This window comes from Coloeus monedula, assembly GCF_965178545.1.
Source record: "Coloeus monedula genome assembly, chromosome: 23".
Classification (NCBI taxonomy): domain Eukaryota; kingdom Metazoa; phylum Chordata; class Aves; order Passeriformes; family Corvidae; genus Coloeus; species Coloeus monedula.
In genome coordinates, this window is record NC_138803.1 from 3,815,533 (window position 1) to 3,839,140 (window position 23,608).

General features: G+C 60.1%; 1 protein-coding gene across 3 annotated transcripts; it reads right to left on the minus strand.

Annotated features, from left to right (window-relative positions):
* Nucleotides 1-4,159: 4,159 nt before the first annotated feature.
* Nucleotides 4,160-19,600, minus strand: FANCE (FA complementation group E; the record flags this gene model as incomplete). 3 transcript variants are annotated; one of them, XM_082295969.1, is made up of 15 exons in its annotated part: nt 15,655-15,682; nt 9,776-9,930; nt 8,916-8,962; nt 8,457-8,533; nt 8,241-8,304; nt 7,865-7,940; nt 7,598-7,625; nt 6,843-6,983; nt 6,600-6,731; nt 6,167-6,314; nt 5,619-5,671; nt 5,001-5,051; nt 4,818-4,900; nt 4,617-4,730; nt 4,160-4,319 (listed from the first exon to the last, which is right to left on the minus strand). In XM_082295969.1, the coding sequence occupies exons 2-15, from the start codon at nt 9,895-9,897 to the stop codon at nt 4,160-4,162; spliced, it is 1,296 nt and encodes a 431-aa protein (XP_082152095.1). In that variant the 5' UTR covers nt 9,898-9,930; nt 15,655-15,682. The 3 variants fall into 3 exon arrangements, 2 of the variants coding, with proteins under 2 accessions (XP_082152095.1, XP_082152094.1); XR_014227043.1 differs by lacking the exons at nt 4,160-4,319; nt 4,617-4,730; nt 4,818-4,900; ... (7 more) ...; nt 8,241-8,304; nt 8,457-8,533 and adding exons at nt 15,890-16,015; nt 16,111-16,177; nt 16,308-16,383; ... (5 more) ...; nt 18,794-19,043; nt 19,575-19,600 and having other exon boundaries at nt 8,951-8,962; nt 15,655-15,749; XM_082295968.1 differs by lacking the exons at nt 4,160-4,319; nt 4,617-4,730; nt 4,818-4,900; ... (9 more) ...; nt 8,916-8,962; nt 9,776-9,930 and adding exons at nt 15,263-15,463; nt 15,890-16,015; nt 16,111-16,177; ... (6 more) ...; nt 18,794-19,043; nt 19,575-19,600 and having other exon boundaries at nt 15,650-15,749.
* Nucleotides 19,601-23,608: the final 4,008 nt, after the last annotated feature.

The window sequence follows — 23,608 nt, forward strand, 5'->3', positions numbered from 1 at the left end:
TGTCCTCAGGAGGAGGGGGCTGGGGGTGGGCGGAGAAAGGAGTTATTTAAGCGTGCGCTTAAATTTCGGCTGGGAAGACCGAATTCTAGCTGGATTTCAAGTTCAGTCTCACTCAGGACTTTCCCGACACCAGAAATTGCCTTGCGAAGCAGTTCTGCAGGTCACCTTCCCTTCCATCACCACAGTCAGGAAATCCGGGCATTTTAACCACTTCCTTCCTGGGCAGAAGATAAGGCACCCAGCGGGGCAGAGCAGGGGCTGGCACCCACCTGAGTGGCAGCGTGGGGACAGAGGACATGGCCTATGCCTTCCTGACAGGGCTGTGAGACCTGGGGACAGATTTCTGCTCTTCCCCTGAGCGCTGTGAGCGGGACAGGATGAGCCTGGGGAAACTGAGGCAGCGCTGCGAACCTCCCTGGAGAATTTGCAGTGCTCCCCCCTGTCCTCCTACCACAGAGGCTGCCCAGGCAGCACTGGCTGGCCAGTGCCCCATCCTGGGTTGCCCCACAGGAGCTCATGTCACTGCCCTGGCACCTGCCAAGGTCACCACACAGCAACCCCAGGGAGACGGGGCAAAGGCAGCTGCTCAGGCTGGGAGCATCTACTCCAGCCTCAGCAGCCCCGGCTCTGAAAAAAGCCCCTCTCTCGGCCTTGATTCCCACTGGACATGATGCCAGGACAAGCGTGCTGCCCGGGAAAGCTTTCCAGCCCCTACGCTTTGGCAGGGAGGCTCAGAGGAGGCAGAACAACAAGCCTTGTGTTACACAGCTTCCTACAGAAAGGATTATCCTGCCAGCATTCTGGCACACTCAACCCGCCTTGACAACTGCAAGCAAGGTCAGAAACTCCTAGGAAAACTCAGTTCCTGCAGGGTTGATACAAAAACCCAGCTTTCAGCCCACAAAGGCCAGTGGCAGTGGAGGAGGGTGCAGTCTGAGCCAGGCTCTGCTCTCCCCATCAAAGCCTTTTCTTCCCTTTACACTGTTCCTGCAAGCAGGAGGGAGGAGGGGGGGGTTGCGGCCAGCCCTGACTCATCTCATGTCGGCTTTGGTTGGCTGCAGACCTGCCTGTGGGGACATCACCCGGGCCCCACACATGGGGAGCATCCCGGGAGCTGGGACACCCCATCCCGCTTTGCAGGTCAGGGTGTCCCTCTTGCCCTTGCATGCAGAGAAGCAGCCTCTTGGGAGAACGTGGGGGAAGCTGCTCGGGAGCTCACGTGTCTTGCAGGCACATGGAAATAGGGTGGGAAAGGACATGGCTCCAGAGCTAATGAAAGCTGGGAAGAATTTCAGCAGATCGCCTCGCCGCTGCTGCGCTGGCTCCAGGCGTGGACAGGCTGTTCTGGGTCTGGGATCCAGCCTGGAGACTGCAGGCCAGGCTGCTGAGCTGGGATGGACCCCATGAAAGCCCTTCCAGCAAAAGGCCAGTGGGCAGGATGGAGGGTTTCTTTTGACCACCCAACAGCTTGGCCTTGCTTTCAACCACCAGCTGATCTGAGAGGGTATCAGGAAGGGGTGAAGGCACTGGAAGCTCTTACAAGCATTATTGTGCTCAGGAGAAACATCCCAGGTATGGCACTGGGCAGGGAGACCACCCTGGCCACTGCCACGGAAACTTGCCTTGATTTGGGTGGGTTTTAATCCTTGGAGGGAGGGAAAAATCCCTGTCAGCTGCTCTGGTTTGAGGCAGGGATGTGGGTGCATGAGCACAGCCCAGCTTTGCAAGGCCCCAGCATGGAGCTATGGGGAGATGGGCTGAGGAGAGGGGACAAACCTGAGTCGCCCTTTGCCGGGGATCCACAAGCCACAGCCTGGCCATGTCCCAGGGAGCCCTGGGCACAGACAACACTTAGGGAGGAGTAAACGTGCCCCCCTATTTTTGCTGCTCAGCCTGCCCCCCCAGCCAGCACCAGCACATGGAGGGACCTCCCGCTTGCAGCTGAATTTTGGTAAAAAGAGGAAGTCAGGTCACAGCCAGGCTTCACACCCCACATCATTTTTCTCTTCCTGTTTCTCCTTTACTCCAAACCGCATCCATGACAAAGACATCTCTGCGATGATGCCACAGAGCATCCCTCATGGATCTTAGCAAAGCTCTTCCCACCCCATCCTACTCATCACTGGAGCACTGGTGGCTCTGGGAATGGAGGAGGAGGAGCAGGGACCCCTCTCTTTTCCCTTTGTCCCGGGAGCAGCAGAGGTCAGAGGCTGGAGGGCAAAAGCAGCGAGGATGGAGCGGGGAGGACCCCGCTGCCCCCGGGAGAGGCTGTGCGGAGGGGTCTGCCGGAGAAAAAGCGCTACCCTGCCACGGAGCGTCCCAGGGACACGCAGGACAGGGGTTCGGAGCGGCCGAGCCCCCCCCAGCCCCGCAGAACCACCCCTCGGTTTTGTCACCCCCCGTCCCCGCCCTGCGCAGCGATGCTCTCAGCGGGGCGGGCGGAGGGCACCGGCGGTCGGGATGCTGGAGGACACGGGGCTGGGGGGGCAGCAGAGCCCGGCCCCCCCACGCCCAGGGATGCTCTGCCCATCTTCACCCCCCACTCACCTCCACAGCCCCTCGGCGGGGGAAACTGAGGCACGGACCGGGGCGTGGGGAGGGACCGGCGCTGGGCGCAGCCGGGCGACAGCGAGCAGGAAACGACCTCCGGCTCCGCAAGCAGCAGCTGCCGCCCGGCCCGGCCCTCCTCTTGTTTGCCCTCCCCTCCTCGGCCTTCCCCTCCCCTCGCCTGCCCGACCCTCCCCCGCGACCGGGGCGACCCAGGCCGGGCGGTGCCGGGAGAGGGGCGGCCCCGGGCCACCCCCGCTCTGTGCTGCTGCAGATACTGCGCCGGGGGGTTTGGAGAGCGGGACGAGCGGCACAGCGCAACCCCAGCTGGGATTTTTTGTATTTTAGGATGAGAAACCGGACTTTTCGCTAAGCAAACAAAAAGACTCCGGCGATGAAGCCAAACCGCTTCACACTCCGCCCCCGGCGCTGTGCTGCTCCCCCCGCAGCCAGAACCCGGCCAGGAGGGAGCTGGGGGCACCGCAGGGTCCAGGGCGGGGGGACCCACCCAGTGCCAGCTCCGGACCCCTCCCGCCACAGCTCGCGTGGGAACTTCTGGGATTACGTTTCCACCTGGGTCCCACGGGTGGGAATGGTCCCAGTGGGGCGAAGGTACCTGGGGGAGGGGTGGGGGGGAGCCCCCGGGGTCACCGAAGATCTCTGCTGGCCGGGTGCTTTTGGGGGTTTCTGGTGGCGATGACCTCGGGGTGCTGCTGGACATTCGCCCTGTGCTGGGACGGGCGTCACGGCAAAGGGGCTCGCGTGCTGTGACGCGCGGTGACAACTTGCCACGAGACTGGGGACGGTGACTCAGGGACACGGGGCGAGCTGGCAAACGGGCGTTGGTTACGCCGGCCACCCTGAGTCACCCGTGGCACTGCCGGCGGCTACGGCAAGCGGGGTGACCAGCCCAGCACCTCCGTCCCTCCCCTTCTGCAGCCCCCTCCGGCCCCTTCCTGGGGACCCTGGTGCAGAAACCCCCACCGTGGCAGCTCGGACGGGCTGTTCTGGCCCCTGCAAAGCTGCTGGGTGCGGGTGCAGTGAAGCCCACCCGTGTTCCGGGGCCGCGAGAGGCTGGGGCGGACACGGAAACGGGGTGTCTGTGTCAAACCAGGCGCTTTTCCCCAGCGGTCGGAAAGAGCTCCCTCTGTTTGTGAGCACTTTGTGGTGCCGTGGGAAAGGCTGAGCACGGACCTGCGCCTTCCAGCCCCAGCCTTGTCCCCCGGGCAGCAGCAAAGGAGCATTAGATGTGAATTACAGCAGGGACTGAGGGCACGTGGTGGCACTGAGGGACGCGGCTCTACTGCAAACCCACCGCTGTGGGCAGCCCGGGCTGTCCCCAGCACAGGCGACATGTGGGAACATACCTGCACCCCTTGATGTGCTGAGAACAGGCAACTCAGAGCATCAGTGAGAGCTTCTGCAGCTCCCTGAACCCTTCATGATTATATGGATGTGCCAGCCATACCTTAGATCCCGCCACAGGATGTTCCCCCTGCTCCGTCATTACAATTCCCCCACTTTTCCTTCCGTTTTATTATTCTAGGGTTTTGGTGTTTTAGGACGTGGGGAAGGAGCAGAGATGCCTCTCAGCTCCCCCTCCCCGGTCCAGCTAGGCCTTGGATGACGCTGCAGACTGCAGCCGCTGCAACTCGAGGACACGGATGAGGAGGAGGAAGGCGATGCTCAGGAGAAGCAGCCAGAAGATAACCCAGTAGTGCTGCGGGAAGAAGAGCCACGGACGCCACAGCTCTGCTGCAGACCCTTTGGACCTGGGGAGAAAGTGACCAGGGACACTTGTCATCCGTGGGAGAAAGCACATCCCACCTCCACCCCAGTGGGGGACAAGGAGGATGTTTAACTTAGCCCCGAACCTCACTGGCCCTTTTACAAACACAAATGCAACAAGCCTGGGAGAGCGTGGGCAACCCGCAAAACTGAGGCACAGCAAAATCCCAGCCTTCCACCACTAAATCCCCCAGCCCCTGCCCAAGTGCTGGCCACCTGGGGACCGGAGAGAGGCCAGCAGCCATGGGGGGGATGCTGGGCACATGCAGGGTGCTGCTCACGTCAGCCCAAGCTGCTCCGGCTCCTCGTCCCCTGCACTTGAGCCTCTGCCATCTGCCTCAGCCACCAGCTTCCCGGTCACGGCGCTGTCCTGGCCCTGTGGCTCCAGTTCACTCCTGGGAAGGGTGAGGACAGGGTTGGCGCTGTCCCACGTGGGCTAGTGGAGCCAGTGCCATGGCTGCCCGGCCACCCAGTGCAGTTACCTCTGGATGCTGGGCCAGCGCTGGGCCCCCTCTGGCTCCGAGTCACCTGCTGGGGCTGCTCGGCTGTCGGGGCTGGCACCTGGCTGGGCACCGAAGGTGGGAGCATCAGTGGGGACCCAGAGCCCCAGCAGCACCGAGCCTGGGGACACAGCTCCTGACTGTCCCCACCAAACACGTCCTTACCAAGAGCTGCTTGGGGATGACGGCGATGCTGACTCTGCGGCGGGCAGACCCCTGCAACAGAGGGGCTGGGGGTGAGCTGTGGGGCTGCTTCTCACCTCCTCCTTCCCATCACCTCCCCAGCACAGGCAAGGGACTTCAAGGAGAAGGGGCATTGCCAACTCCCACTGGCCCTGGAGCTAAGAGGGGAAGCTGGAAAGCCAGGGAAGGTCAAAGCCAAGAGGTTTATGCCTGTCATTACTGCTGCAAGCTGTTCTGGTGGGGCTGCCTAACCCCCTCCCCTACCTCTGGAGCTATAGGGGAATCAGTGCCGCATTCAAGCTGGTGCTAGAGAACAGCCAAGCCTGTGGCTCTTGCACTGTGACCCTGCAACGGAAGAAGGATCTGCCTGAGATCTCTTGGACAGGCAGCCCCCAGCTTGCTGTCTACCAGCAGTCCTCCGAGGCTGCCCCTGCATTTTGCCTCATCCCTGGCACTTCCAGCAGATCTTCCCTGCAGCAAGCAGCTGGCTGGAGTAACATTGCTTGGGGCCTAGTGGATGTGTGGGGGCAGCCAGCTGAGCGAGGGCAGCAGGGCATGGGGAGGCACTGACTCCGAGGCTCTTGAACCGGGACCAGTTACCTGCTGGAAAGTTCTCTTCAGGGGGTGAGGTCTCAGCCGTGGCTCCACATCATCTGGGAGCAAAGAGAAGCTGCCTTACATCGTCCCCCAACACTAAGATGGGGCTGATGCACAGACGGTCACAAACCTCCCTGCCATTGAAAGCTGTCCTGGCCATGTGCTCTGTGTGTGGCACAGGTGGTGCCCCAGGCAGGGGGACCTGTCACATGCACAGCAATGGCACATGTGGGGCTTGGTGTTCAGGAACAGAGTCCTTTTTGTGCATGGGGCCCCACTGCCCCGCATTCCCAGCTGGGTTACGGCTCTCCGGCCACCAGCACCTGCTCCCACGCCGATCTGCTGTTCCACTGTCCCCTCACAACTGTCATCAGCTGTTCCCTTCACCACCCCATCCATCAGCTGTTCCCCACCACTGGTCCTCAACTCACACCACCCACTGGCTCTGTGGTGCAGGGTCACACTGACCCTCCAGAGGGACTTGGGACCAAATCCTGCAGGGTTGCTCCGTGCAAACCCCGCAGAGGCCCCGGCGGCAGAGCCCACCTCACCCTGGATCTCCGCCAGCTGCCGGTTGCGGGAGTTTTGCTGGATCAGGCGCTTCATCTCCTCCAGCTCCGCGTGCTCCCGCATGTGGTGCCGCTTCAGGTTCTCCACGTGCTGCACCATCACCTCTGCTGCTCGGCTCATCCGGGCCTCCTGCAGCCAGGCAGGATGGGGGTCAGGGCCCCCATCTCCTAAGGAGCCAGGTCTCTGCCGGTCCCTCCCTGAGCATCCCATGGTGCCTCCACCCAGGGAGTGCAGCTGCATCCCCTTCCTGCTCCCCAGGGCAGGCGCATGGATCCCTTGCACTCTCCTAAGTGCAAACATGAGGTCAAGGCCAGCGCCATGAGAGGAGGGACAAGCCCCAGCAAGCCCAGGGATGAGTCCCCAGGCCTGTGTGTAGCACCCTCCATCACTCCCAGCCCTGGGCTGTGGACATACCTGGTGTACAGCCCCCAGCTTCTCCGCGGCACTGGTTGCCCGCTCAACAGCTGCTGACAGCACAGCCAGGTTGTGCTGCAGCTGCTCCAGCACCTCCTTGCAGCCTGCATTGGCAGAGGATCGACCCAACCTCTGTGGGGGGATAGGATGGAACTGCTGGAGCTGGCACTTTGAGTCGTCCAAATCCCTCTGGGGCTGGGTGTTCCCAGCACGTGCCAGCCCCCTGCCCTGGTGCCCACCTACCTCCAGGGCAGCTTGGCACTGCCCCAGCTCCTCCTGGATGTTTTCCTCTGCTGCATCCCTTGCCCGTTTCTCCACCTCCACCCGTTGCTGCAGGGTGAACATATCGCAGCGAAAAGCCAGGGCAAGGTGGGCAAAGGCTGCCTGTGGGGTGGGAAGGTGAGAGGTGTGACATGGGGGCAGAAGGGAAGCCACCGGGGCCGTGTGCTGCTGTCCCCAAGGCACAGACAGACCTCCCAGCGTGCCACCAAACAGGGCAGTGCTAAAGTTAATCAGCATTTGTTTGGCCCCAGCACCCGTTAGGCTGCTGCATGCTGGGGACAGTCCCTTGAGATGCCAGCCCAAGGAGACACGTCCCCCAGGCAGCCGATAACACATGGAAATCTTGAGCCCTCCTGGCAAGAGCACGCGCCGGGCAGACGCCAGCCCTCGCTGCGGGTCCCGGCTGACGGCTGAGCCTGACTCAGCCCTGGCACTCGCAGGGAAATTATTTTTATTAGTGTGGCTCCTGCTGCCTCCCCGGCTAAGGGCGCTCTTCAACAGCTGCAGAGCACTTTGTGGGATTGCCGGGAGCTCAGAGGACCGACTCATGGAAATGCAGCTGCCTCCAAATGCCAAAAGCATCTCTGGGAAAGGGTTTATAAGGTGGCTGCCAGGGGACTGCGGTGCCTGCAGGAGCAGGGCACAGCCCTGGCACTGTGAGCCAGCAAGGTGTCTGTCCTTCTGTCCCCCTTCCCCAGCCCACCCGGAGCCCTCACCTCCAGATCCTGCTCTGTCAAAGCCACCCTGCAGAAAGAGAAGTGCTGTCAGGGATGGAGGCATCATGGGGGCTGCATGATGAAAATGCCCTTGTTCTGCTCCCAGGGGTGCCAGCCACCATGAGAAGTGAGAAGCCAAGTGCCCATTGTGTGGACAGCAGCTCTTGTGCAGTGGAAAAGGAGCAAAGTCCAATCTGAACTGTGCTGTGCCCTGGGACCCCCCTGTCCTGTAGCCCCCGGAGGGATGCAGGTGCTCACTGGTCTTACCTGTGCAAGCCAAGTCTGTCCAGCACTGAGAGCTCACTGGGGAGACTCAGCAGCGGCTCCTGCAGTGTTTCTGCACCTGCAGGAAGGCAGTGGGGCCACAGAGACCACACATGAGGGCTTCTGCTTGGCCTTCCCTCCTCCCTCTGCCCTCCTGTCTTAGCAGGGGTAGGTGCCCATGTTGTGGAACCATCCCAATCCTTCCCCCAGCATCAGGGGACTTTAGGTCCCCCCAGGCCAAGTCTCCCCTTCCCCGTGTCCCCACCAAGGGAGATGACCCCCATCAGAACGTGTTCCCATGCTCATCCCCAACTGCTTCAAGCCTTCCCCTAAGGGGACCCAGCTGGGATGTGGGATGGGGAGATGGGGACTCACTCACCTTCTTCAGTCCTGTCACTGACCCCAGGGTGCACAGCCTGCTCCTGCACGGCCCTGCCTGGCTCCTGAGAGGCACAAGAGTGCTGTTGGAGCAGACCTCTCCCTGGTGCTGCACAGCATCCCGAAAAGACCAGCACAGAGGGGCTGGGGGCCTGGCTGAGCCCAAGGAACCAGGCAGGGAAGGCCCCCCCACCTGTTGGCCTCCCCTCCCTCTCACCTGGCTGACTTGCTCCACGATCTGCTTGCTCCCGGCCAAAACCCGGCCTGGGTGTCCCTGGGGACTGCTCATCCTGCCTGGGGACAGAGAGAGTGGTGGGCAGCAGGGTCCCCTCTCCAGCCTGACACCACTTCAGGAGACACCCCCAAAACTGCCACTGGCACTTCTGCAGCCTGCGGGCTGCCAGGGACACGAGCTGCCAGGTACTTCCCAAAATATCCCCGTGGGTTTGAGGGAGCTGGAGCTCAGCTGGGCAGGGCAGGGGGAGGAGGGCAAGGGATCCAGTGCAGAGCGTGGGTTACAGCTGGTGAGGCAAATCCAGGGGATGGGGCTGGGGTCCCAGGGCTGGAAGGGGTTGCAGGCAGGTGCTGCCAGACCAGGGGACACCCTCCTGCTGCTCAGGGAGGGAGGGTGGAAAACCCACCCTTTTGACCCCACCACCCCCTGGGCTGCCCTTACCTTCATCCGGAGATGTGAGGAGCCCGCACAGCTCTGCCTGCTGCTCCCTGTGGAGGGAATCCCGGGTAATCCCTAAAGAAACTCAGGAAGCATCGGCAGCATCCCACCCCCCACGCTCCCCCAGCTCCCTCGATGGGGCTGCTCAGGACCTGGGTCCCTCCCGAGCATCCTCCACAGCCTGCTCCGTCCCTGTCCCGCTCTGCCTGCCCCGGGCGAGCCGCCCCCTCCGCTCCTGCCGCTCCTGCCGCCGCCGCAGAGCCCCACAGAGGACCCGCCGAGGCCGTTCCCAGCCAGCAGTGAGTCACCAGCTTTGCTTCAGCACTGTCTTTTTTTTTTTTTTTTTTCCCCTCTGGCTGCCAAGCGGACCTCGCTGCGAGCCGCCCTCTTCCAGCACCACAACAAATGCAGCCGCCGACAGAGCCCAGGCACCCTCACAGCACCCCCATGGGGATGGCAGGCCCCCCTAAAAGTGGGCGGGGACGGGTTCATCACCCCAAAACCTTAGTCCCGGGTGCCAGAAAGTCTGGCAGCTCTGTAGCATCCCTGCTCGATTATGTTGGAGGCCACCAGGGGTGGCAGGTCACCAGCGCGTGGAGACACGGGCTGCTGTGCAAAGAGCCCTCTGCAGCCCACGCTGGAGCCCAGCACCCAACTGGGAGAGGGTTTGAACCCCCAAACTTTTACCCCTGGCTCTGGAAAGGGCTCTTCCCTCACCTCCTGGCAAGCCTGAGCGCAGAGGCTGCAGGAGAAGGGGCCACCATGCCAAAACGATGCTCAGTGTCCCTTGCCTGGCACTGCCATCACTGTCCCATCCTTGCTAGCACCCCGAGAGCCGCTGGGTGAGCTTTTTGTGCACATACCTCTGAGGTGAGGGGCTGGGTGGGCAGCTTGTCCTCTGCCGCTGCCGTCGCCGGCGTCCCTGGGCCGGTCCCTGCGCCTCCTCCTTGCCCTGTCCCAGCGAGGTCCCTTCGAGTGGCTTCATTTGTGAAGTGCAGAGGCTCCAGGACCAGCACACCTATCACGAGAGACCCACATTAGCTGCGCGCAGATGGAGAACGCCTCTAAATGTTGTATTTTTAAAGCGTTTTCTCACCCAGCAGGAGCTTCGAGCTCCTCTGCTTAGCGTGGAGGCATCTGTGGGAAAAGAGGTGGGGAGGCCCGCTGTGATTCAGGAGGAGGCTGGTGAGATTCGGATGGGCACAGAGCAAGGCAAATGAGAAATTCAATGGAAGCCTCATTTCTGGGCAGTGCTGAGGGTGGGTTTTCCTGCTTGCCATCCCCATTTCCTTCCCCCAGGGCAATGCTCGTTCTGGGCTTGTGATGTGGGTCAACTTCATGGGGGGAGGTCGATTTGCACCCACCCCACACTGTGAGCACCCAGTGCAGAGTGGGAGCAACCCCCTGTTCTTGCAGACAGGGCAATCCCTGAGCTCCCAGAGACACAAATGTAAAAGATTTTCAAATCTAAAGGAACTTGGACAACCCGTTGAAGCTGTTTTACAATGTTGAAAGAATCACAGATGCACAAAGTCCACAGAGCCTCTCCCAGCCCAGGGTAAAGTCGCTGTGCACAAGGGACTGTCCTGCAGTGACTCCTCGCAGGCTGTGCCCATGGACATGCACATATGGGACAGAAGGAGAATTTTTTGTCCAGGACAGGAAATTCAGGAGAGATCTAGGGGGACAGAGAGCAGGGACTGCTTGAAGCCTCACGTGCGTGTGCAAAGCCTTGGCCAAGCTCAGTCTAGGTCACCCCAGAACCAAGCAGGGCCATCACCCAGCTCGAAGAGCCTGTTCAGCGCTGATGAAGGTGTAAAAAGCAGCACTTGGCACCTGTCAAAGCCAGCCCATTTCACGCCTATACAGTGGGAATTGTCGCTGACACCTCCACCCAGGGGCTCAGGCGCCCCCAGCCAGCAGGGATCAGCCAAACTCATCACACCATCAAAGTCCTCTGGAGGGATGGTCCCTGCTACAAAGTGCTCAATCCATCACAGCCACGGCAGACCCTGCAGGCTGCTGCCTTCCCACAGCTCTGACAGCCTCACAGACACTCGCTCCTTATCTTTGTGTTACAGATGGAAAAGATACGACGCACGCAGCTGGTTTAGCATAAGGAACCCCCTGGGATGCCAGACCGGGCGCTTTCCCTCAACTCGGCGACGACCAAACGCTCCCCGGGTCATCATTACCTGCCCGAACTCCTCTCAAGCAGCCGAAGGCAGATGCTGGGGCCACCCAGCCCGGAGCCGGCGCTCAGCTCTGCTGGGCCCCCATCAGCCCCGGGAGGGGGGCAGGGGCACGGCGTGGCCGGCAGTCGGTGGGGCCGCGGTGCTGGGGCCCCGCACGGCGCTCGCTGCCGGCGGCGGAGCCTCCCCGAGGGGCAGAGCAACCGCATCTGCGGCAGACGGAGCTGCCGGGGACGAGCCCGATGAGAGAAGGCCTTTAAAGGAGATGCATGAGGGCGGCTGGGAGCTCCCCGCGCGGGCCAGGGCGGGCAGAGTGGTCTGCAGGTGGCCAGGAAACCTCTGCTTTTGGTGCGGGGCCAGAGCTTGCACCCGCAGGCTGAGGAGGTGACAGAGCTGAACAGACCAGGACTGCTCCCTCCGTGCCCGGCGTCTGCGGAGCGGAGCAGAGCCTCAGCGTCTCCCTGGCAGGAGGCTCAGGGCAGGGTGGTGGCGGTCAGGAGAGATGGGGGAAGCCCTCCGTGCTTTCGTGGGGGGCACAGCACCAGGCTAAACCAGGATGGCTGATGAGGAGTCCCAGTAGCATCTTTGGTGATGCAGGGAAGCCACTCTGCCCAGGACCCCCATCCCTCCTGCCCCTCTCAGCAGCCTCACTTTCCCCCCAGCCATCACCCCACTGCCTCAGCCCCGGCCCCAATCCGTTTGCTGAAATCCATCACATCCTCTAAAGCCGCTTTCTTCCCCTAAGGAGCTTACAGGGAGTCGGGCTCGATGCCCAGCACTACCAGGAGGCAGCTGCTGTTGCTCCCCCTTTGCCCAGGGACCCCAGTGGACCCCTTGGGGTCTGCAGACCTTGTAAGCCCTGAGAGGGCAGACAGCATCTCCCAGTGCTGGGGCACGATTGGCCCAGGCTCTGACCCCCCTGCCAGAGTGAGAGCCCAGAACGCAGCCCCAGGGGTTACCAAACAAGGGGAGTGGAGGATGGACACCTTTGCAGAGCTCCAGCTTCTTCCCCAGGAGCAGCAGCTGGCACCAGGCAGCAGCTGAGGCTCCATGGCCTCTGCTCCGGTGTCCTGGCAGGCCCAGGGCTGCCCCTGGAGGATACAGACCTAAGGACACCATTACACAGGTGCCTCTATTCCCTCCCACACCCAGGCGAGGGTTAACAAGAGGCAATGCCCCTGTTCACAAACCATCCCGTTCAAAAGCCTCCACAAGCATTTACTAAAAGCATGCAGGGATTTTTAGGCACTCTTATTTTTAACCTGGGAGCAGCTAAATCGTGACTGCAATCTAGGTATCACAGAGCCTCAAACACGGAAAAGCAGCCCAGTTCCCCTCACACAGACCTGTTCAGCAGGGATGAACAAGACCCTGCTGGGAGATCTCCAGCCCAGAGGGTCGAGTGGCAGCACGTTGCTGCGGGCTCTGGCTTTGTCCCCTGTCCTCCTTCCAGCGAGGTCCCTCACAGCAGCTACAGCAACAGCACCTTCCAGGGCACCTGTAGTTGAGCTGAACTTGCAGCTCAGATCACAGAGTGTGGTCATCTGGTCATCTGGATTATCCACTTCTTGGAAGAAAGCTGCTCAGGCTGACACTGACTGGTGCCACTGATGTGGCAAGCACGACTTACAGGTCTATGCAGGGGCCCAACCACAAAGCAGCACCCCAGCCCTCCTGCAAATTCACCTTTCAGTGGCCCTGGCTCCCCCAGCTGACAGGGACCTGGCAGCCACCAGGCTACCCAAGAAAGAACCCGATCTGTTTTAGGATTAAAAGGTTGTTGGCAAAAAAACCCCAAACAACCCAAACAGATGGGAAGGAAAATCCCTCTTTTTATTCAGTTTTAAATCCCAAGTGAAAAAAATAAATATTGCTGAGCATCCCCCAAGCAGTTCAGCCTCACATTTGGGTGTCACAGCCCCCAGGTTTCCAGGGAGAACTGCATCAGCATGTCGGGGATTACACACATGAGATTAACAGGCTGTCACTGAACATGCAGCTACCTCCGGGGAGAAGTGGGGTGACCCCCAGCACTACTGCAAGAGGGGACACAGCAACAACCTGGAGCTCCTGCTTGGAGAGGGGCAGCAGAGGGGCAGTTTCAGCCCCTTCCAACAAGCTGCTGCACGGCCCAAGGCTCCTACATGGCTCTGATGTCTGGTGTTTAACATCCACCGACCCCACACCTCTGCTCACCCCAAAGAGGTTCTTTGCTGTCTGATAACAGCCCCACGAAGGCACTTGGGGAGTGGAGGAATCATCTTGTCATGAAACTGGTTCAAAAATCCCTGTGGAGGGTGTGGAGGCAGCAGAGTGGACAAGCAACCCATGCAATTGTATGTGATGAATTTCCTTCAAAAAAACCCGAGAACTACTAGGCCAAAAAGGGAATTCCCCTCTGTACCATGAAGTAAAACTCCACAAGCAGAAGAGGAAGCAGGTAAGGAACCACTGCCAAGTATCACAAATAAACTGGCTGAAAATCCCACACTGCCTTCTACCTCCAGCCTAGGAAAGGTCTTGGACAAAGCTCCAGACCATTCCCTTCACACACACCGCTATTAAATCAGGACAAGGACAGAGCCAGTCCTGGCACTCCCACCACCCTTGGCCAAGGTTCTGCTGAACTACAAAATCTGACTGATGTTTTATGCTGCATCCACCTCTCTGCACTGTTCAGGATGGATTTTAAAGTTCTTGAAAGGGTCAAGAGAGTCAAAAGCAGAGCTCTGTGCAGCTGCTGCCAACCTCCATATAAACAAGCAGTCTTCCACCAGCATGTGCAGTGTTCCCAGGGTTTGCTCCCAATTCTCCTTATGTGATTGTTATCTGCATGCACACCTCAAAGGAACCCACAGCTGATAAGCTGCAGCCAGGAGCAAAACCAGGGCTAAGAAGGCTCTTTCCACAAGCCAGTGGCCATCTCCATGTGACTGACAGCCACGGCCAGACGGAGCACTGAGGACAATAACACCGAGGTCACTCAGTAGAAGCTCTGCAGGGAAACTGCAAAGATCAGAGCCTGCTACCTAATAAAGCCACAAGAGCAGGCTTAGACCTTGGTGATCATGGCACAATTTCTATTTATGTCGTGTTTTGGGCAGCCCTACAATAGCTTCACTCTACTCAGCCATTAACTCTCTGGAATGCAAACACATCAACAATCTGGCTCCCTGGAGGTTTCTGTCCTCCAGCTAATGTGGCCTTTGAAGCCTCATCAGTCCACTGTCACCTAAAATAGCTTAAGAGATTCTTTATATAAAGAAATCTGTGCTCTCAGCCCTAAGAGTGTCACCTAATGCTTCAGAGTTCCCCTCCTCTGGCTGGGCTCTAAATATTAACAAGCAAACCTGAAGCAGTCACATGTCACACCTGCAAGTGTTATGATTCTCCTTCTCCCTTTGTAGATGTTTATGGATTTTTAAATAGCTCCTGAAGTATGCAATGCTTCAAAACCTCCACTGAAACCCTAGCTCTGCCTCTGAGTATCCACTCTCTCCCATCCTTTTCTTCCCAGTTCTCAAACCAGGAGGTGCCTAGATGAGGTTTCCAGTGGGTACTTTCAAGAATGCAGGATAGAACTTTGAGCACAGTCATGCCATACAAGCACTTTCCCTTAGGGCAATGAGAAGTGTCATCATCACCAGAAATGTGTCACACACAGCAGGGCCCCTAGCAGACCTGGCAAATGGGGAAGAAAGGTGGATATAAAGCAGAACATCCAAATTTTCCAGCTAAGTTCAGCTGGAATTCAGCTAAATCCCACTCTCCTGCACCCAGAGATCTGTAAATCCCAGCAGATCAGATACACAAAACAGCAGCCCCGCCTGCACCACTCCGAAAAATGGCTTGGCTGCTGGGGAGGAATGTGGACGTGCACAGAGCTTGGAATGAGCTGAGGTAGAATCAAGATAGCAAATTAAGTCCAGAATTATCAACTTCGTGCAGCCTCAAATCAATGTCTGTCCTGGTTCAGTGACGTGTTTTGGGCAGTAAGAACTCAGGAACTCCCCCACGGGTTGTGTCCTGCCTGGCCCCCACAGCCCTGCCCTGCCCCCATCACAGGAGGGCCAGGCTGAGCACGGCAGGCCTGAGGGAGATACAGAAACACCTGGAAACACATTAATTGTTCAACCAATACACCTCTGAGCCCCAGGGAGTGTGGGATGGCACTGCCCAGCAAGAGCCCCCTCACACAAGGTGCTGCCAGGAGGCCCCGGGTGCTCTGTGGGGAACAGATGCTGCTTGCAGGGTCCCACCTCACCAGGGGGAACCCAGTGAGGGGTGGGTCTGTGGTTGCTGCTGTGCAATGAGTGTCCTCCTTGCAAGGAAGCTGTCACCTCCTGATTCCTTTTGGTGCTCACCTGAGAAAAGAAAAAGAAATCAAGAAGAGGAAAGCCACTGCCATGCACACCACGGCACAGCTCCATCATGGCTCTGGCACAGCTCTGGCACAGCAGCCGTGGCACCTTCTGGTTCCCCACCCCTGGGGCAGCCTAGGGTGCAGAGCCTGCCATCCCCCACAACAGGGACCCCTGTCCCCACCTCACCTGGCCCCTTCCAGCACAGCCTGCAGTGATTTCTTCAGCGCCGCGTTGCTCCGATCCAGGACTGCAGCCAGACTGCTCCGGTGAGCTGGGGTGACCTGGGATGGAGGCAGCACGAGCTCAGGGTGCTGCCCTGCCAGGAGCCCACCTGAGACCTCTGGGCCTGGTTCCCAGGCCAGCTGCAGCCCTGGCTGGTGGCTCACCAGGAGCTGCAGGACCTGAGCCTGGCCTCGCTCACCTGGCTCTGATATGCCGTGAGCACGGCCGTCACCAGCTTGGCGTAGTTGAGCGACGTGGCGAAGGCTGGGGCCTGCTGGCACAGAGTCAGGACCAGGAGATCCAAGAGCTCAGGGGGCAGCACCTCCTGGAAAAGACCCAGGAGCAGGTAGGAGAGTGGGTCCTTTCTCCAGCACTGCTGGAGTCGTCAAGGAAACCCGTGGGACAAGGTGGGCCCCTCACCTGCCGCCCCAGCACAGCCTGCAGTACTGGCAGGAGTTTCTCTGACAAAGGCACCTCCAAGACTTGGCTGGAAAGACAGCGAAGAAGAAAGGTGCTGCCCCACGGCCTTGCTGGTGCTCCCAAATGGCTGGAGCCAGCTGGACCCATCCAGGTGGGTGTGAGGCCAAAGCAGAGCTGTCAACCCCGTAACCCCTCACCTTAGCACCAGCTGCACAGAGTGTGGCTCCAGGCACTCCTCCACCAGCTCACACATCAGCTTGGTCTGCTCAGCACCTGAAAGGGCAAAGCAGCAGGGAAGAGCCTCCAGAGGCTGCCAAATCCATGGGGATGTGCCTGGCCCTTCCTGGCACCCCTTCACCCAGGTGTATGACCCAGTCAGGACAGGCAGAAACCATGCAGTGCCTCCTTCTGCTGCCCAGGATAATCCTGCTTCCTTTGCCCAGCTGCAGCAAGGGTTTAAACAGCACCAGTCTCTGGGAAAAGGGGATGCTACTGCGGCAGGGGTTCACCCCCTCCTCATGCCAGCATAGCCACCCTGGGGCAGTTCTGGCCCGAGCATTAGGAGCTGTCAGGAGCCCTCCAATCATGGAGGTATGGCAGCTGTCCTTTGGGAAAAATTAAGCCCCAAGCCAGCCTAGCCAGCCCTCCCACTCCATCTCAGGCATCTGTAAACCCATCTCCCATCCCAGCCCCCAAGTGTTCACCTGCCCAGAAAAAAACAGCCCCATGCCTCCGTGGTTCCTAACACACGTTCCACATGACAAATGCCTCCCAGGAGACAGCACCCTGCAGCTGGGCCCCTCTCCAGCTCCCAGAGGCAGCCACGCCTCCCACAAACCCACCACACCTTCCCCTGGCTCCTGCAGCACCGCAGCCACCAGCACACGGCAGAAGGGATGGGAATACTTGGAGCAAAACGAAGCGAGGGCAGCCATGAGGTGTCGGGAAGGCGGCTGGGTGAGGGACAGGACCTAGGGACGGAAAAGGCAGGAGGTGGGGACAGTGGAGAGGGAAACGGGGAGCAGGAAACCTCTGCTGCCCTGGCACGTACTCGCCTGAGGAAGAGCTGCTCTGCCAGGATGGCTGCGCTGGTGTAGCTGAGGTCAGGGGTCAGAGCCAACAGCCAGCTACAGAAACACACCAGGAATGGCTCGGGGCACGTGGAGAGCTGGAGGAAGGAGCACAGCCCCTGGAGCTGGGGATGGCAGAGGGGAAGGGACATTAGGGACAGCAGCAGGCCCCCCACAGTGGCTGCAGCAGGGATGCTGGGGCTCACCTGGCTGGGGGAGCAGTTGTTCAGGATGCTCAGCTCAGGTGGGGTGCGCAGCTCAGAGTGCTGGAGGGAAACAGAGTCCTGAGTAATGCACCAAATCAACCAAATATCAACAAATCAACAAAATACAGGTCCAGGGCTTTTGCCTTCCCTCCATTCTGTCAGCATTGAGCCCACGGGCGGCCCCTCACACCTGCAAGGTGCAGGCAGGTGTCTGTATCCCAGCCCAGAGGACGTGACAACAGGGTTTTTTATCCCTGTCCAGCTGGCCCTGTGAAATCCACCTCCTTTTCCACCCCTTCCAAGGCCCTGGCACAAGCCTGTTTAGAGCATCAGCTCCAAGAGAGAGAGACAGAAGCAACCACTTACACTGGACTCCTGCAGCAGCAGCATTTTCAGCCTCTGTCCATGCATCTGAGGGAAATGAGATGAAGGAATGGGCATCAGGCTGTAAAGGCTCATTGGCTGGAAGGGGACAGCAAACCCTACCCAGTACCTGGACAAAGGACTGGACCTCCGCTGCCAGCTCCGTCTGGGAAATCTTCCTGAGCTCCCCAACTGCATCCTGCTGGGAGCTGTCCGGAGCAGCCTGATCTGTGCTCTGAGCAGATGTGCCCCCTGAAGGCTCCTGGAGCACCTCCTCTTCTACCCCTGCCACATCCCCACATTCCTGGGGCCCCAGGGGCTCAAATGCCACCTCCTCCAGCAACACCCTCTTCCCCTCTCTCTCATTGTCCAACTCCAGGCTCTCCTCCAACACTTTCTTGCGCTTCTCACCTTGAGGCACAGAATCAGGGGCATCAAGCTGCTTGCTGAAGCACCAGTTCAGTTTTCTTTGCCCCTCTGGTTTCTTCTGGCCAATTTTCTGGCACAGGTCCCTAAGCTGCTGCTGACACGCAGAAGACAGGGAAGTGGGAGGTGGGAAGCCCTCCTCTACCCTTGGTCCCTGCCGGAGCAGATCCCCCAGTGTCTGCACCCAGGGATCCACGTGGGAATCTTGCTCCAATGCCTGGAGCAGCCGGTCCAGGCAGTCCCCCGGCACCGCATCCCGCACCACGAGGAGCAGGGAGAGGAGGTTTCTCTGGCACAAAACGGGCAGCAGCAGCAGCCGTGGCTTGCTGGGTAAGGGGAGAAAAGGAGAGGTGACTTGTCAGAGCAAATCCCCGTGTCCTGACTCCAACCCGCCCCGTGGAGCAGAGTCTCACAGCACTAGCAGGGAGCAAGAGGAGGCACCTAATGCCTTCACCAGCTTTTGCAGACACAAGCCGGGACACCGGTGGGTCGCTGCTATGATCCCAACTTCATGTACGAACCGCTCCACCGGGGAAAGCAGATGCGCTCTCCCAAACTGTGCACCTGACACCCACAACTCCAGCAAAACACCGAGCTTTAGAAGCACTTCCGACTCACACAGCCAGGGTGTCCTGCGGCCCCTCCAGCGCGGGCTCCTCGGCGCACACGGCTGCGGTGAGAGCCTGCCAGGGGAACGCCTGCCCCGGTCCCTCGCGGGGCTGGCCCCGCTGCAGCACCCGCAGCGCGGCCATCGCCCCGGCGGGGCCCGAGGACAGAGCGTGGAGCAGGAGGCGGCACGGCCGGGGGGAGCTCTGCAGCCAGGGCGGGCACCGCGGCTCCATCGCTGCGGCGGGGGCTGCACAGCTGCCTGCGAGACACGGAGAGACCGGACACGGTCACACACACGGGGGAGAGCTGAACAAGGGGCACGCATACCGAGGAGAACCGGACACGGGTGACACACAAGGGAGAGAGCCGCACACGGGTCACACCCGGGACAGCCGAACGCAGTCACACCGGGGAGAACCGGGCACGGGTAACACCGGGGAGGCCCGGGACGATCACAACCTGCCTGCCCGTGCTCCGCGCCGACCTCGGCACCAGCTTTAGGGCCTGCCTTTACCCGCCCTCCCCACCCGAGGGTGCGGGAGCGTCCCTGCGGTCGCAGCCGGGCGGCAGCACCGCCAGTCCCTCCGTGCCCTCCAGAACCCGGGGGCTGGCAGCGCCCGCATCCCCAGCTCGAGCCCCGCTGCCCTCCCGGGGGTCGTTGCTGGCGGGGCTCCCCCCGCCCCGCTGCGGCTCCCGGCCCCAAGCCCTGCCCCAGGCACTGCCCTGCCCCAGGCACTGCCCTGCCCCAGGCACCGCCGCCAGCCCCCGGGGCAGTCCCGGCAACACTCACGGATGTCGCCGCGTCCCCGCCGGGCTCCGCCCGCTGCCCCCGGGCCCCAAGGCGCCGCTTCCGGCCCCGCCTCCGGGAAATGCGAATCGACCGCGCGCAAACGAGCTCTTTATGCAAATACCCTTAAATTCCAACCCAAACACCGCCTTCGCCCCCCCCCCCCCGGGGTGGATCCCCCAGCCCACAGATAGAGGCCCCCGGAAGCGTGACGTTACACAACCGGTTTTATTTAGTTATTCCCGGATTTGGCTAAAAACAGTTTAAAACGGTGCTCCCCCCCCCCCCCCCCCACTCCCCACGCTGCCCGGCCCCCCCGGTGGATGTCAGAGCCCCCCGCTGCCCCCCAGCACCCAGCCCAGCCCCACCCGTGGGTCTCGGGCAAGAGCAGGGGGGCTGTGCCCTGAGCCACCCCCACTGCACCCATAAATGCCAGCCAGACTGCTTCCCCATCCCACTCCATCCCTGCAACACCCCCACGGCTGGAGCCACCCCAGAACAATGGCAGGAGTCAAAAGCAGATGCTTCCGCCTCCCGGAGATGTGTCTGGCCATCAGCAGCACCCAGACCCAGCGTGGCCCCCAAGGCTCAGTCAGAATCGCTGAAGTCAATGAGAAGCATCTCGTGGCCAGAATTGGAGTAGCGAAATTCTGTCTCCAGCATGGCCAGGGTAAGGGCCCACTCGAGTGTGCAGAACTCCTCATCCTCCTCATCAGAGCTCTCCGAGGAAGAAGGGATGAACACCTGCAGCAGAGGAGGGAGGATAAGCCACGGCCTCTTGGTGCCCAGCCCAGTCCCAGGACGTGCTACCCCACTTACAGCGGGCATCCTCGGCCGCTGCCGCCTGTGCCGCAGCAGCCGGCGGGCAGGCAGCTCATGCAGGTAGATGCACTCTGATCTGAAAGGGCAGTGGCCACGGATGAAGAATTTGCACCTGATTTTCCTGTGGGATTCCAAGCACAGTTGTGAGTGTAGCTCCCAGAGCAGCACAGAGCCCACAGCCCTGCCACCCGCAGCAGCGCCACGCACTCACCCTGTCCGTGCCTTGAAGGTTCTGATGAGCTTCTCCTTCTCACCCACGTCTGAGATCCAGTATTTGTGGGGGATGTAGTAACTGGAGGTGATCCGGCACTCTGGGCAGGCTCTGAGGGTCACAGATGCAGATGGGTGTACCAAAAAAGGACGCAGGGAGCATGAGCTCAGCACCCACACTGGGTGGTCCTGCTGCCTCATCCAGCACCCCCATACCCATCACCACTCCCAAGTGCCTGTTCCTAAAGGAAAGTCACACCAATCCAAAGCCACATCACCAGACCCAGGGAAGAACTTCAGGGCACAGAAGGGGGAACGGTGATGACCCTCCCACGTCCCCATCCCCACTCACTTTATGACCGTGCTTTGGAAGTCGCGGCTGCGCCGCCACTTGCGGATGCACCCCACGCAGTACGCGTGGCTGCAGTTCGGGAGGATCCCGAAGAGCCGCTCCTCTGGCAGCGGCTTCTCGTACACCCTGTCCATACAGATGCCACACACCACGGCCTCGCTCTGGGCTCTCAGTGCTGCGGTGCTGACCAGGGCTGGCTCTGCAGGGACCTGCAAGCAGAGCAGCACAGTGTGGCAACCCCTGGCTCTGTCACTGCCCTGGCCTCGGGGAGCACCACAGGGAGACCCCAAACCCACCTTTGCAGGGTCAGTCCATGTTGCCGTCTCCATAACTGCCCCTCTGGGGTCAGAGGAGTCTGGATCCAGTGCTGGCCCTTGTGGTTGGAAGCCTGCAGGAGGAGAGTTTTTAGAGGGGAAAAGCACATCCTGGCCCATCATCAGAGAGCTGGGTGGGCTGCTGGGAGCGTGCAGCTTCAGCAGTGACAGTCCCCACACTGGAGAGCTCTCCACAGCCCCAGCTTGGCCCGGGCTTGGGTCACAGGCAGAAACATGCACAGGCTGCTTCACCAGAACCACCCCAGTATCTTCACCCCACTGGTCCCCTGGGCAGCCTAACACCTACCTGAGGCACCCCGAGCTTTTGCAGGGACAAATTCTCCACCGATGGCCCCAAGGGGAACGTTACCAAGTGCTGGGATGTTCTTCTTGCCTTTCTCTTCCACTTCAACCTCCACTTTCGGGAATTTGAAGGCCACACGTGTCACGCTGCGGGCAGGGTGGACCGAGGTGCACTGGGCTCCTCCCTGGTCCCGGTCCATGGCTGTGGGCTCAGTGTCAGGCTCCAGGCTCCAGTGGTGGTGGGGCACCAGACCATACTGTGTCCCTACTGGTGCTGGCTCCTCCTGGACATGCTGGTAGCTGGAGGAGCCCAGGGACAGAGACAGAGCATCCCATCAGTGCAGCATGACTCCTCTAGGCTCCCGGCCCATCCTCATGGCATCAGGCCCCTCCTCACAGCCCCTTCCTTACCTGCACTGCTCTCCATAACGGCAAAACCCACGCTGGAAGTACCTGCACACCTGGGCTGATTTTCTGTCATGTGAGAAGCGGCAGCTCTGGCCCCACCGACAGGACCCACGGGCAAAATTCCTGTTAGCCAGAGGAGCCGTATGGCTGGGGTCAGGCCCTGCTTCAGCCTTGCCCTAACGTACCCCCCAGTACCAGCTTTGTCTGGGTGGGGATATATTTTGGAAGCCCCTCTGGCTGGTGTCTGGGCTCAGGAGCCTTTGCTAAGGGCAGAGCCCAGGGGAGCCAGGGCTCTCCCAGCCCCATCCTGCCGAATTTCCTGGTTAATTGCAAAGCAAAGGAAGCCCAGGACAGGGACTGTCTGGGGGCTCTCCTCGGGACTGCGGGAGCAGGGGGACCGAGGGCAGGGGCACGGAGAAGGACGGGAGCCCTTGGCTTGGGGCTGGCAGGAAGAGGGGGCCTGGCCGGAGTCCTGCCGCCGATCCCAGCTCCGGAGGGGGGATGGGGAAATGGGTGGGAGGGTGGATCAAGGCCATCTCAATCCACTCTCTACCCCCACAGCGCGGGGCCCCATCTCCAGTCTATCTTCTCCCAAATCTGCTCCCAGCCGCCCCGTCCCCAGGCCTTTACCTGCACAGGGGTCTCAGGCAGCTTCCCCCGGCCCCGAACGGCCCAGATGCCATCAGCGAGCCTGACTCCATCTCTTCCCCAGCAGCGAAGAGGGCTGGGCCACTTCCCAGGGCTATTTATGGCCTCGGTGAGTCCCGGGCCCGGCTGGGATAATTCTCTCCTAGTAGTCGGGGACACGTATTTTGGGCGGAGGACAAGCCCGGGCTGGCTGATAGCAGCCGGGTGCGTGAGCACTGTTTACACTGAGTCAAGGACTTTGCAGCTCCTGCTGCTCCCGCGGTGAGGAGCCTGGACGGGGGCACCGCTCCAGTGTGCATCACTAAATTATAATTCTTTTATCATTATTATTTCCCCTTCCTTTCCAGTCTTATTAAACTGCCTTTAACTCAGCCTGTTGTGAAAAACGAGGTTCACTCTCCTGTTAGAATTTAAAGAGTTTAATAGAAAGACAATAAGAGACACATAAAATAAAGCAAAGGGATAACGGCCGGGTGCCTTGGCGCTCTGCCAAGAGCACACCTGATGCTCGAGGTGAGTCCTTTTTATACCATTTTTACTGTCTGTTCTTTATTCATATTAAAACTTTTCCAGGAATTGATCTGCATGGCCACTGCTTGGGTCCGCCTTTTTAGAGCATGCGTAGTCTTCTGCCTTGTGGTTTTATTTCTTTTGATTCTTGGGGTTGGGCCCGCTAGGTAAGAGTCGATGGTGGGGTGGATCTCTTAATTCTCCAGTCAGGGCTGATTGCAGCTTTGGGCCTCTTTGTCCCCCGGGCAGAGCGGTGATAGCGGCTCTCGGACCCTCCTGGCTGCCCATTCCCCGGGTGGAGTAGCCTTTGGGCCCTTTTGTTCTCTGGACAAAGTGTTGATTAGCACCTCTCATCCTCTGCTCCCTTGGAGGTTATCTTACTTGCTCACACTTGCTAACATTCTTGCTAAAACGAGAGAAAACTACATCCACACAGCAAAAAGCATTTCTAACGTTATATAATATCTACT